At 41.6% G+C, this 13861-nt stretch overlaps 1 protein-coding gene across 1 annotated transcript in view; it reads left to right on the forward strand.

Annotated features, from left to right (window-relative positions):
• Positions 1 to 564: 564 nt before the first annotated feature.
• Positions 565 to 13861, forward strand: part of LOC122993757 (tensin-3-like) — a 33559-nt gene continuing 20262 nt past the window's right edge. Inside the window, exons 1-12 of the mRNA XM_044368173.1 lie at positions 565 to 980; positions 7670 to 7837; positions 8087 to 8137; positions 8292 to 8414; positions 9000 to 9064; positions 10142 to 10225; positions 11039 to 11151; positions 11674 to 11734; positions 11934 to 12009; positions 12097 to 12226; positions 12483 to 12548; positions 13586 to 13687. Coding sequence (XP_044224108.1) covers positions 7688 to 7837; positions 8087 to 8137; positions 8292 to 8414; positions 9000 to 9064; positions 10142 to 10225; positions 11039 to 11151; positions 11674 to 11734; positions 11934 to 12009; positions 12097 to 12226; positions 12483 to 12548; positions 13586 to 13687 — 1021 coding nt within the window. The 5' untranslated portion in view covers positions 565 to 980; positions 7670 to 7687. The remainder of the gene's footprint in view (positions 981 to 7669; positions 7838 to 8086; positions 8138 to 8291; positions 8415 to 8999; positions 9065 to 10141; positions 10226 to 11038; positions 11152 to 11673; positions 11735 to 11933; positions 12010 to 12096; positions 12227 to 12482; positions 12549 to 13585; positions 13688 to 13861) is intronic.

Raw genomic sequence — 13861 nt, forward strand, 5'->3', positions numbered from 1 at the left:
AATATGATCATTTGAACTAATGAGTCAATTATTTATGAAGTCATTTTGAATAATGGGCTACATTCCATCAAAATGTGGTAAACTCTACAGTTGCATACGCACCAGAGTAAAGCAACATTTTTTTTTATTTACAGAGAATTTTGAACATAAAAATGACATATATAAAGCAAGCTTTTTAGGCAATTTGTGGTTTTGGATTGTATAAATAAAACTGAATTGACCAGACTTGAAACACTAATCACTAGTCTTAATTTTAGGTGATGTAGGCATAATCAAGTTTTAGCTGCGCCAAAACAAACAAAAAAAATAATAAAATAAAATTCTATGTTCTGATAGAATGGACAAATTCATGAACCAAATATCAAATAATGCCACGACTTCTATTGTTTATTTTGCAGTCTCCACATATTCAGTGGTGAGTTTTTGGGGGGTCCATGGGGGGTTGCTGGAGGAAGTCTCCGTCTGCGTGTGAGGGGTAAGGGTGAGAACAAATGGAGAGAGGCAGAGGGAGGAGGCCAAAGAGGGGAGGTAGAGTGGAAGGGGGAGGGAACAAGGGAGACAGCCCTAGCGGCGCAGTGGGAGGACTATCCCATGCCAGGACTTGTGGCGGCTGCAGCGGCAGCCTGGACTGGAGGAAGTACGCTGGGGGGGGGGCTGAGCAGCAGCAGCAGCAGCAGCAACAGACAGCAGGAGAAGCAGCAGTTCAGGAACCGAGCAAGGGCTTCCATTTTATCACCGACAGCCACAGAAAAGACCGAGGAGAGTACCGGGTCCAGCTGGGACAAAGTGAGCTCACAGGAGCGCCTCTGAGAGCACATTCCAGCAGAGGAAAATGAGCCTCTCACCCTGCACTAAGCCTGTATGACGGGCTGAGGGCTCTTTGACTCAGGACTTTACCCCCTTTCAGCAGCTCTGACTGACAAAGGGAATCAGAGGGGGGAAAAAAGAAGAATCAAAATACTCGCTTTCATTTTGAGAAGGTAAGGCACAGTGTCTGAACTTTTTCCACGGTCAGTCATTAGCAGCGAGGGTTTCAAAGTCGGGCTGGTCAGTGTAGGATTAGGGCTCCACACACTGGAGTACCTTTCAACCTTTTTTTTCTCTTCTCTTTAGCCCTTTGCTTAGTCACATTTCATTGGGTTTGCTCATTTATTCAAAGTGCAAAACAGGGCAGTGCTCTCTGTATTTACCTTGGCTCTGTGTCCTACTAAAACCAGGAGTGTGTGTGTGTGCATGTGTGTGTGTTTGTGCCCCAGCTCTTTCAGCAGGACCCTGAAGACAGAGAAGGGAGTCATTCAAACTGAGCAAGCACTGATCTTGTGATTTTTTTTTCTTTTTAATATGAAAGAGTATTATTGAAAGTCTTTGACTTGAACTTCCTAAAGCTCGACCTCTCAGTCTTTTTAACTTTTAAATGTCTTCCTCAATGAATTGTGTTTTGCAGTGGCTATAATTTGGGGTTCCTTGCTTTTGTGGGCTATGGTGAAGTGGAGACCTTTTATAATGTGAAGCATATGGGGCCATTCTTGTGGAAGACTTGTACCCAGTAATCTGTCCTTTGTTTATTGTTTGGTCTCTTCTGCCGGTGGATAAATGATGGAGACAAACAAATCGAGAGAGTGTGGCTGTTTTCTTTGAGCTACAGCTGCTGCGTGGTATTTGCGGCCTTAGGGCTATGCTTCTCAGGCAGCCATTGTTGATGACATGTACAAGCGTCCTCACATCACAGCAGCTGCAGTCCTCTTCACCTGAATATCAGTCCCTCCCTTTCCCTGCTTACAGCTTGAAATCAGACACACACCTGCATTTACACCCTGCTGCGCACCTTTCTTTCAAGCAACATAAACCATGCAGGTTGCCCCAAACATTTTGCAGGCTAAACTCTTTCAAGATTAGCTTTAATTACAGACCCAGCGAGACAGGAGAAACACTTTTTTTTTTTTTTTGAACTGGCAATTATAGCTTTTGTTGCTGGTTCTATTTTGAGGTCAGAGTCGTATGAACAATATCTGTGTCTGAAGGCGAAAGAAATGCGCGCCTGAGCAAAGTCAGACACCCAAAGCGTCCGTTTTCTTTCACTGATAACAGGCGGCAATTATAAAGAGTTGGCAGAGTGACAAATGAATGGGGATGCTGATAGTGTGGTTTGGACAGGTGGGTTGGCAGAGGGTTGGGGTTGTGTACTGTAAGCAGAACACTGTGATCTAACTCTGGGAAGAACAGCATGGGCCAGAGCACTGGGGCATTTCACTTTGTCACAGTGGTGCCACGGCCACTTGGCTGACATGTGTAAGCCATTAAATGTAGAGAAGGAGACCTGGGAAAAGGAAGGAGAATGAAAGCAATAAAGAGGCAAGAATGGCAAGAAAGAAGGGAAAGAAAAAGAGAGATGGAGAGAATAAGCGAGTGAGAGTGGGAACGTAATCCATTTTGGAACACATTCCACTATGACCTTGGGATAGAAAACAGTAATTAGGGAGTACTTTAGGAGCCTTAAGGGCGCACAGATTTGCTCAGAGCTAGGGCTGTCATTTTTATTCCTTTCAAAATATCTCATGAAAATGTGGGACAAATACATGTTAGACTTCCAGGGTTACTAAATAAACTTGCTAAAATACCCGCTCCCCTCTTCCGTGGCTTTTTTCTTCTATAGATTTCATGGTTTTGTTTATTTCAGTTCTTCAGCAGTAGTGAATGGGTGTCAAAGCCGCAGCGTAAACATATAGAGCCCCTGACAGGAAAAGGCCAGAACAAACTGTGGCCTTGTCCCTCTCTGGGCCCTGAAACCAGCCTGTTATGTCACTCTGGACATGTTATCCCGCAGTATGAGGCAAACAATCCTGCCAAGTATAAATACAAGGCGGTTTGGAACAGTGAACCTGATGGTATCAGAGTTATTAGGTGGCTATTAGATGTGAACGCTAAATACCAGCTGGAGTCTACAGCCAGAGGATAAGGGCAAGAAACAAATGTGGTGTGGTTGTACAACCACTGCCATCTGATGTGAGTGGTAAACAGGCGTGAATAGTTCCTTTTATGTGCTGGGCAGACAATGAAATAAAGCTGATAGGAGAAAATGTAGCCTAAATATAGTAAAAAACATTTCAGTACAGCAGGCCCCCGCAGGCAGCCAGACTTCCTGAAGCATTTATGGCACTTTAGGTGTTACCAGACAAACAGCGTAGGAGATCATTAATCTGTCCAGAGACTCCCAAAGAGACAGTAGTGTACTGTATGTGTGGCTCCTATTTTCATAGGAAGAAAAAATACATGTCTTACAAGATTGGTTGGATGGACTTTAGCATCAATGAAAGCTAAATTCTTAGCCATAACAGCAGTGGAGTCTGTACCAGATAAGGTTTGTGTTGAAGTGTAACAAGGGGTTGGGTGCTATTTGGAAAATGTATTTTTTTTTTCTTTCAGTGATGAATATCAGTGGACCTATTTTTATTTCAGTTTAATGGACCTATAAAAATATTCAAGTTGTCAGAAAATGGAGGCTGTTGCCATAACATGTCAATCATAAACCAGAGGCGAGAGCCAAAAGAGGCAATTTCGTTTGATTTCGGAGTGTGAATGTGGGGGAGGGATCCTTTGATTGCTTTCATATGTGTGCAGGAATAGTTATAGTTTGCTTTAACTAGTTTGAAAACACTGGGCAACTCTTACTAAATTACAACCAATCCATTTGAATAAAGATTAATCGATAAAGGCAGACTTTTATCCGGTAAAACTACACCAAAGTTTGGTTGTAGCAGCTTCTCCAATATAAGGATTTGATGCTTTTCTGCTTCATATCATTGTAACACTTTTTGGCTTTGGGATGTTTGGTATGAAAAAAACCATCACTTTGAGCTCTGATGCTAACTCGTGGTAGGAATTTGTCACCAATCTGGCATTTTACAACTAAATCCATCATCAAATCCAAAAAGCTGAAATACTCGTCTCATCATGGACACTGTCTTGAAAACATATAGCATCTTTACCTTATACTTTCCTCATTTGAATAAGACTTTTTCTCAACACTGTATTTCTTCTTCCACTAGTTTGTACAATTATGTAAAAGCAATCTATATGATGATGACCACACAGAAATCACTAATAGAAAATGCAGCCAGGGAGCCTCTAGACATGTAGCAACCAGCCTAATCACATAGAAACACACTTCCACGTAAATGGATTTGGTTGCTTTGGCTCAAGCCAAGGCTCTGGAGAGTTTTATTATTTGTGACAGACAAGTATGCAAAGTTTTTGCCAACTGTTGTCACCACAATGGACTCAAAAATGAAAACAACCATGAGGTCATCGTTCACATGATTAGGCCGTGATTTAACCCGTAGGGGCTGACTAACTCTGTCTGAGTTTTTGGAATTGCTCTCTTTCTGCAGTGCGTGTCCACTTACATGTTGCCGTCTTCTTTCATCTCGCGGTTCACCTGCTCATACAAAATGGAAGATTCCATACAGTGCAGGCCAGGTGAAGGGTGTGGCTCCTGAAATAGAAGCATGCTGCATCCCAACACTTTAATTTGGCTTCCTACTCTATCTTCCTGCATTTCTTTGCTCATAAATGAAACATTTTATTAATTTATTTCAATGTTCAGGGTGATTGAAAGGAAGGCATTTGGAATAGGTCCCAGCAGGTGATGGTCATGCATGTGTGAACGTGGCTGACAGCACCCACGCAGCCGAGTCAAGCTCTTACCTGTAGGGGTTGGAGCTAGGGGAGCCAGACACACCCTAATCCCCCAACATCCTGACCTTAGTAAACCTGTTGCAGCTTGTTCACAGTAGACCTGGCAACCCTTTTTTTTTTTTTTTTTTTTTAAATCACTCAGCCTACCCAAGTCCTCTCTACCAGCCTTGCTCTCACAGTGCCATGGGTGGGCTCGGGATTTGAGTTCCTTGGCACTGCTTATTCTGCCTTTGTGAGCTAATGCTGTGCCTCAAACCAGGAACAAAAGCAGTCAGTGCAAATTAAAGACCAATTATCTTTAGTGCGTGCTGGGGCAAGTCGCTCACGTTGGCTTGAATGATGAGTGGGAGAAATGAGAGGTCTTAGTAGGAAAAGGATGTTGGTTACTGCTGTGCTGCACATGAGTTATTCATGTGAAATTAAAAAGCTGCAAGCTGATATTTAGAAGTTTTGTGAGTTATTTTATAAAGTGATGTATTGGCATCTTTTGTAGATATTAATGGCTTTTAATTGAATTGGCTTGAACTTTAATTTCCCTTTGTTTAATTACCTTGAAATTGCCCACTAAGTATGTAATTAAGTAGGAAATTACTGTGCCTGGGCCAAGTAAAAGTCCGGCACATAACCTCCTGAAAAAACAACATTTTTGCTTTTAAGTGTTTGTATAGATAAAAGAAACGAGATAATCAGTGAGCTTTTTCAACAGCCAGGCTAGCTGTTTCCCTCTGTTTTCAGTCTTTATGCTAAGCTAAGCTAACGAGCTGCTGGCTGTTCTTTATATTTAGCATATATTGAGCAATTAGTTCAATATCACTCTCAAAATGTCAAACTACTCCTTTAAAAAAGATCTTATCCAACTCATAACTGCTGTAGCAAATTAATTAACAGTCTCTGGGTCACATAGAGGGTAAGTGTTGGTTAGATTCCCTTCTAATCTCTAGTTAGCATAGTACTTTGACACTTCCAAAACATTACTAAGCCCTCTTCCCATGCCTCTGCCCTGGAGATACACAGAGTCTAAGTACTGGCCGACCTGTTCATTAATTTCCCATTAGTCAACAGTTTTGCCTCAGAGTCTCAAGGGAAATAGACTAACCCTGCCATTAGTTCCAACAACCCCCAAGTACCTCTTCCCCTTGCTCCCACCTCCTCCAACACACATACTCACAAAACACCCAGCTCGGTTTCCCCGAGTGATGACCTCTTCATACACATGGCCTCTTTCATTCCGCTCTGAGGGTTGGTTTAAGCCGTGGCTACAATGTGCTCTGGTTTATGGCTCCCTCTCTGGCCCCCTTCAAAGTGTTGGGCTGTAGCCTGCAGTCATTTCAGACTTAATTGACAGACACATTCTTGACTGCGGATAGTTTAATCACAACAAACAATCGGGGTCATTCAAGAAGGATGATGATATCTTTGGCAGCATTTGGAATGTGTGTCTGTGTGTGTGTGTGTGTGGTTGTGTTTGTGTTTGTATCAAATCTGAATCATTAATCAACCAGAATTGATCACTTATCTCTTACAAATGCTGCACACATGTATAGATCAATTTTATTTTAAAGTCGTCAACATTCAGTCAAAATCTGGCTCAGCAGTTTGTTTGATCAGGGAAAGAAAGATGAAGCCCTTGAATTACTTCCATCGTTGTCCCCGGTGTTTTCACAGTCCACCAACCATTATCAAGATGGAGACAGGAATTCTATGTCCGACAGTAGGAAATAATAGAACATTGGAACTGAAAACTAGAAACCATTGAACCATATGAACAATCAGTAAGCTGACAAGGTAAAATGTATCACAGACACCCCAAAAAGAAATCAGATCATAAAAGACAACAGTTGAATGACATAGTTTGAGATGTGAATATCATGAATGAAAAATTAAAACATGAAATATCCACATTCTATCAGGGAATACTATCTATCTATCTAAGTTTGTTTCACTGGCTGTGATGTGGCTGTCAACACCCCTCACCTCCTTGAAATAACCGGGAAAAGTAGCTGGGAGCACTTCTGTGGAAAAATCCTCAAAATCTCACACAACACAAATCAACAACTGCAATTTGCCACTTTGTTCACGCACACTATGTGCACACTATTGGCTAAAATCAAACTCAGGTTTATCTTTAATTAGTCTGCTGATAATTTGTTTGGTTTATCGATTAAGTCTATGAAATATGAGAAAATGGTGAAATCTGGCGATCACAATTCCCCAGAGGCTAAGTTTTTATCTTCGAATGAAAGAAAATCAGTAAATCCTCACATCTGTAAGCTGGAACCAGCTCATTTTGGCATTTTAACCTAATAAAAGACAATTACTGTTATCTCCGTCAGTTGATTAACAGACTAATTGTTCGTTAGTGTGGGCGAGAGGCAACAGTTTGCTTTTCTCCAGCTGACAGGCAGCTACAGGGAGGCCATACAGAGATGACTAGATAAGAGAATAAGGGATGTGTCTGTGGGTGTGGTAGGGCTGCGGGGGGGAGACAGGCTCTCTCCAGACCACCACTGCAGGAAGTTCATGGCCATGAGGTCAGAGGGACACGCCATCACTCAGGGATTTACAGCAACTGGTTTCAACCGGAATTCTTTGAAAGTTTTTTTTTTTCTTTGTCATTGTTACTTTGACTGTGGTAACTAGCTAGCTGGTGTTCAATCTTTTGATACCACTGTACTGTATCTCTCTTTGCAGTAGAGATAAGTGGCAGTCATCTCTCACCTGTTAAAAAGCCGTTGGTTTACCGTTCATTTGTGACACACACTGTTGGCCGTTGCTGCTCAAACAAGACACCCTCTGTCATACAATCTGGTATTGAGGTCATTCTATAAAGATATCTGGGGGAAATGTGGACACAATGACTGAAAGCTGAGGACTTTGACCATCAAATATTGACTTGAGCAAAGTCACCTGCTTAAAGCGGGAATGATGTGAGGTAGTTGAAAGGCCTGAGCCACTACTTCTTTATTTTCAACAGGACGGCCCCAGATTCAGGATGGAGGAGGGATATGAGCTCGACCTGACGTACATCACAGAGCGCATCATCGCTGTGTTCTTCCCCCGGGGATGTTCAGAGGAGATCTACTCACACAACCTGAAGGATGTCACGCGAATGCTCAAGTCCAAGCATGCAGACAATTACCTGGTCAGTGCTCGTGCGTATGCTGCTCGCTGTCTCTCCGAGCCAAGTGTCAAAGTGCAAACAGCATTGATGTCAGGGCTCATGGGCTTTCAGCGGATGTTGACAAAGTATTGATCTCAAAGCGCTTAGCTCATCTTTTTTACGCAAGCTAACGTAAGAATCAGTCAAAGCAGACGTTTGTTTTAGAAGTGAGGTGCAGTAATCTTGGAGACAACGTGTTAAGTCACACACTTTGTTCTATGTTTTCTTTAGATTATCAACCTGTCAGAGAAAAGACATGATCTCTCTAGAATGAACCCAAAGGTAAGTTTGCGTGTTGAGACATCCATTCATCTTCTTTTATCAACTGTGTCCAGTTCCAGTAAACACTATAATATTGATTGGTAATGCAGAGGATGTGCCTTCTAGTTGTGTACAAAGATGTGGTGTATGTTCACAGTGTATAATATGTCTTTAGACCTTGGATACAGGCTGGCCAGACTTCCATGCTCCACCTCTGGATAAGATCTGCACCATCTGTAAGGCCATGGAGGGCTGGCTCAATGCTGACCCTCTGCATGTGGTGGTTATACACTGCAGGGTGAGCATTCACAAGTTTTGTTGTATCAGCTGTATTTTGGTGTCTTGTTAATAATTTAGCCCTCATAATGTACCCCTGACGGACCACATTTTCATTACACATTTCTAAAGTTTTGTTAAAGCCCCTGAAAGTTTCACATTTTGAGTATATCTCTATGACGTTAAATAAGAAACAAATGAAGAAAAAAACATCTATAGGCATTATTTATGAAGAGGTTATCGGATCAAATTAAGCCAATCTGTTCACAAGAACTGGTGTGGTTTGATCAAATGTAATTGACAGTGACCTAACAACCAACCAACCATCACTGGAGTTTGATTCAAATATTGTTAGATCTTGTTGGTGCACAAAGCCTTTTCCTAAATGAACCCTGCCCACTTCAAACCAGTGTAAATAACACTGAGAAAAAGAAATACAGAAATATCCCACAGTAATTAACCAACACTTTTCTAACTTTGGCAGAAAATAGCATGTTTATGTAGGAAGATGATTGAGAAAATAAGTTTTTAGGGCCTTTGAAACAGAGTACAACCAGAAGTTTTACATGTGTAGTGAATCATCTCCTGTCCTCTCTTGTTTCTTCAGGGCGGCAAGGGTCGGATCGGTGTTGTCATTTCATCCTTTGTGCATTTCACAGATGTATCAGCCAGGTAATCGCTGCTATGTGTCACATTTTTAATCCTATGTTACTATAAATGTAATTGAAGTCAGGATTTATCATAATACGCCCACTCACTGTTGCCAACAAATGATATCAACAACAACCCACAACACACATGGAGACTCATTTCGTAGACCACAAGCAATGTCATCGCTCAACCGCAGCTGATTTGTTTACCTCCCTTAACTGAGGGTCAAGGTGATTCAGAAAGTGAGTCAAAAGAATATCACCAAATTCAAAGGAAAACCACACAATTTGCAGTATGAATCACCCCATATAGAGTTTCATGAATCAACTCGGAAACATGTTAGTTACTGTAACAGCTTCTGGCCACAGTTTCAGTTTCATAAAATCTATTCATCTCGGAGAAAAGCGATTCTAATTTTCAAACCGTTGTCAGTCAAATTGATTCAAGCCAGGTTGCCGCTTTTGCTAAGCCCTAAAGTCAAGAAATGCAGCAAACATTTTGAGAGACGGGCCCGGTGTTATGCCACTATGTAGATCCTTTCTACACACAGCAGTCATTGTGGCATGAGCACACACCGGCCTTCTGGTCTGACCAATCTCTGCCTCCCTTAGTGTTTGTGTCCCACTGAGGAGGACCGGGTCGGTAAGGTGAATGTGAAAGACAGAGGGCAAAAAGAGGTAGAGGAAGAGATAGGAAAACAATGAGGCAGAATTACAATGGAATAGATTCAGGGAGGAGGGGGGAGCAGAGAGAGAGGGACGACGAGAGAGAAACAGAGCTGTGGTGAAAAGGCTCCAGCGCCTGTTGGTTTTAGGGCTGTCTGAATAGCCGAGCTGTGCACACACTCTGGCCTTTCTCTGTCCTCCTCTCCCCCTCCGTGTTTACTTAAGGCTGGCATTCTCTTCCTCTCTGCTGGAATCCCTTGTCTCTCCGGTTACTTTCACTCTTGTCCATTATGCATGTGTATGCATGTGTGTCTGTGTTGTCCTAATTTAAGTTAGGGTTAACACCATTCAATTATAGAGCAGCAGAGTGTAATCTCTCTCTTAAGTCATAATTACCTAAAGTGTTTAATGTGTCTCCCCGTCTCCCTCAAAGTGCTGATCAGGCGTTGGACCGCTTCGCGATGAGGAAATACTACGATGATAAGGTCTCAGCTCTGATGACACCTTCGCAGAAACGGTAAGACCCAAAACATAAGCACGCCCTTCTGTATGATAACATACGTCTATATCCATCCATCCAGCTGGTGTTTTGTTGGCCCATGTCTCCGTCCAAACACATTCAGACCCACCTGATTCAATACAGACTGTGTGTGCCCTGGTGTTGTTTGTCTATTTTTTTTTTCAATGAGAAGATAGTCATTGTTGATAATTGTAATGAGAATGAGCTCCCATGGTGACCTGGCATGATCCTAACCCTTGTGTATTACGGTGAATCATCATCGCTCACACCAATGTCTCTTTTGGAGAACTGGTTTCTCAGATTTGTTTTATTATAGTTTCTCCAAGCTGTCTTGTCACCATGTTTATCTGAGATAAACCTTCAATGAAGGCAACATGGACAGATGACACTATTTCAGGATGGTTGGGCATTGTTGCTGATGCTGAGTTGATATAAATGCCTGAACGATACTTTTTGCGATGCCTTACTTTGAGGGATACAAACATTTGTTATGTAACATGTTCTTCCAACCCTCTCAAATGTTTCTTTGTGCTAAGCTAAGCTAACCTGCTGCTGGTTGTAGCTTTAAATTTCTTGCCTTGACAAACAAACGATGGAGATTGAGTTGCATTATGTGTGTCAGATCCAGTCTGAACTTGGCAAAAAATATTATTTAAATGAGTAATTTTTGGATTAAAGAATATGTAAACATCTGTCGGCCTTAAAAACATATTGAGATTTGATACACAGCATGTTTAATGTGTTTTTGGTTTTCGTAATACATAGTCAGCCTGAATATTATTCAACTTCGCCTCTGTGCTTTCATGTCAGGTATGTTTGGATCCTCAACAGTCTTTTAAGTGGATCCATGAAGATCAACACCTCCCCCTTGTTCCTACACTGCATCATCCTTCACGGGATGCCGAACTTCGACGCCACTGGAGGTTAAGCTCATATTGTTTACCGCCACACACAGCTGCAACTCCCACGGAAAATACAGTCACTGCTATCATGACAGTATACAAGAATCCAGACACAACCACATCAGTGTCGGGGCAGTAAACAAGATGGAGATTTATCTGCCCTTTATATCTTTCTCTCTTTCCAACACACATACACACACGCAGGCTCAGACACATAGAAGCACTTATACTGTACATATAAACAGAACTGAAGAGAAGAACGTCTTTATGGGCTCCCAGTAAATCCACGGCAATTCACACCCACGTTTGCATGTAAATTGCTGTTTTCACTCATTTGAGTGAAACAACAAAGCTCTTCGTCACATGTGAAGTTGAAATCTCTTTCTCACAAGAAGAGCTTATCACACTTGAGCTGTGAGCAAAACCATCTCAAAAGCTTCTCATGAATATCTTACTTGACAGGCTACTGAAGGTCATGATATAAATCCACTTGTAACAAACATTTTTTGAGAATTAACCTTTTTTCTATTATGATTTTTTCAGTATGTCGACCATACATCAAAGTCTACCAGGGAATGCAAGCAGTGTATTCATCTGGAGTCTAGTAAGTAGCTCTCACATGCGGTATAGTAATGGAAACATTATAGTTTACATCAAAGAATGCAGAAATACATCAAAATAATTTTCTGTTTAACTCAGTTTAATGCTGATTTTAATTCGGAGTTACTGCTTTCTGTAAATATTTATGACTGCTTTCAAACTCCAGCTCATTTTGCCCGACTTCTCTGTTGTTTTTCTTTCAGTCATATTGGTCCAGGCCACAGAGGCCGTGTATGCATCACTCTGGAGCCTGCCCAGCTTCTAAAAGGGGACATTATGGTAGGAAAACAAACAAGATGACTGTTCAGAATTTCATTACTCATTGTAGCAATCACCATATTTTTTTATTTTTTTATTTTCGTTTAGATTAAATGTTATCACAAAAGTGACATTTCTTCGGAGCGTGAAGTCATCTTCCGGCTGCAGTTCCACACGGGAGCAGTGCAGGGCTACAACCTGATGTTTGAAAAAGAGGACATGGAGACTGCCAACAAAGGTAACAAAAAAAAACAAAAAACCCAGAGAACAGGTCTCAACATGCCGCTAGTTTACAGCAACTCCTCTGCTCCTCGCTGCGTTTTGCGGGGCTCAGTCTGGACTTAATTTAGACTTGGCGCTTTGAGACTGATAATCTTGTTTTCCCAAACATGTTACGTGTACTGAGACAATCTTAGCTGCAGACCAACAACATCGTTCATCTTTCCAATTCTGAGTGGCCACACTCATTGCATTCCTGTGTGCTAACATTTCAGATCCCAGATTTCCAGATTACGGTAAAGTGGAGCTGGTGTTCTCTGAGGGACCGGAGAAGATACCAGGTAGATTCCCAACTCTTCAATGTTTCAATAAGTTGCTACAGGGAGAGCTAGTTGGAAAAGCAGACACAAGTGCTTTCTCCATTTTCCCCTTCGTGCCTTCCTGTGCTCTGTTCCTCCCCCTTTGCCCCCCGGTGAGAAGGGATGTGGAATGCTGCAGAGGGGAAATGTAGTGTGAAGTGTGTGCTGACAGAGAGGTAAAGAAGCACAGCATGTGCTGCCTCAGAGCCCCACAGGAGTGAAACTATGTTGTGTGGGTCTATATATGTGTGTCTGATATTGCATGCGCTGTATATATTTTCTGGTGTGTCTGTTAAACACATTTTCAAAAATGTAACAATCCTCTTTGTTCCAATTACACAATGAGAATGGTCAGAAAAGGTCAGAAAGATTTTTCGGTAGAATTTTGGGCATGCTTTGGTCTATTTATCAAAAACTTGACATTTCCAGTCATTGTTATCCCCCAACAATGTGATGTAGATATGATTTCAGTCAACAGCCTCAGGGGTCACAGTAAAACCTCGAATAAAACCCGCTTGGGCGTTATTTTTTGTTATATCCCATGATATGTTGAGGCCATTTTAAAAGGAATAGTACAACATTCTGGAAAATAATATGCTTACTCCCTTTTGTGCTAAGAGTTTTATTGATGTCACTCTCATGTCTGCATGGTAAATAAAAGCTGGAGCCAGGAGACGGTTAGCTTAGCTAAACATAAAGACTGGATGTAGGAAATAGTTAGCCTGGCTCTGAATAAATGTAAAAAAAACAAACAAACTCAAATCTCAAATGCCCATTAATTAACACTATATATATATATATATATATATATATATATATATATATATATATAGTGAAAAAATATCAGGCCCCAACCTTAAATATCTACACAAAAATGTCCAACTAAGTCAAATCCTACTTTCTTTCTCCTCATTCGAGCCATTACTGAAGTTAAAATAATAACAGTATGCTGTGCTAATCCCTGTACTGAAAACATACCCAGATACAGTATCTACAAAAAATGTTATTTTTGGGTCCAGGTCCTGACAGGTGGCAAAACGGGGCGGATGTTATTGTGGACTACAACACAGCAGATTCTCTAACCCGCTGGGACTCCTACCAGAACATCTGTGATGGTGAAGGTACTGTTGCTACGCTGCATTAGTCACTACATGACTCACAGTACTTTGTTTTAACAGCATCAACCTAATGAATCACACTCCGTCTGAGGGGAAATATCAGTCTGTTTTTTATGAATGGGAGAAGAGTCCATAGGGTGTTATTTAGGCATAACATGAGGTTCCCCCCCCCCCTCC

Source organism: Thunnus albacares, chromosome 12 (assembly GCF_914725855.1).
Source record: "Thunnus albacares chromosome 12, fThuAlb1.1, whole genome shotgun sequence".
NCBI classification, from domain to species: domain Eukaryota; kingdom Metazoa; phylum Chordata; class Actinopteri; order Scombriformes; family Scombridae; genus Thunnus; species Thunnus albacares.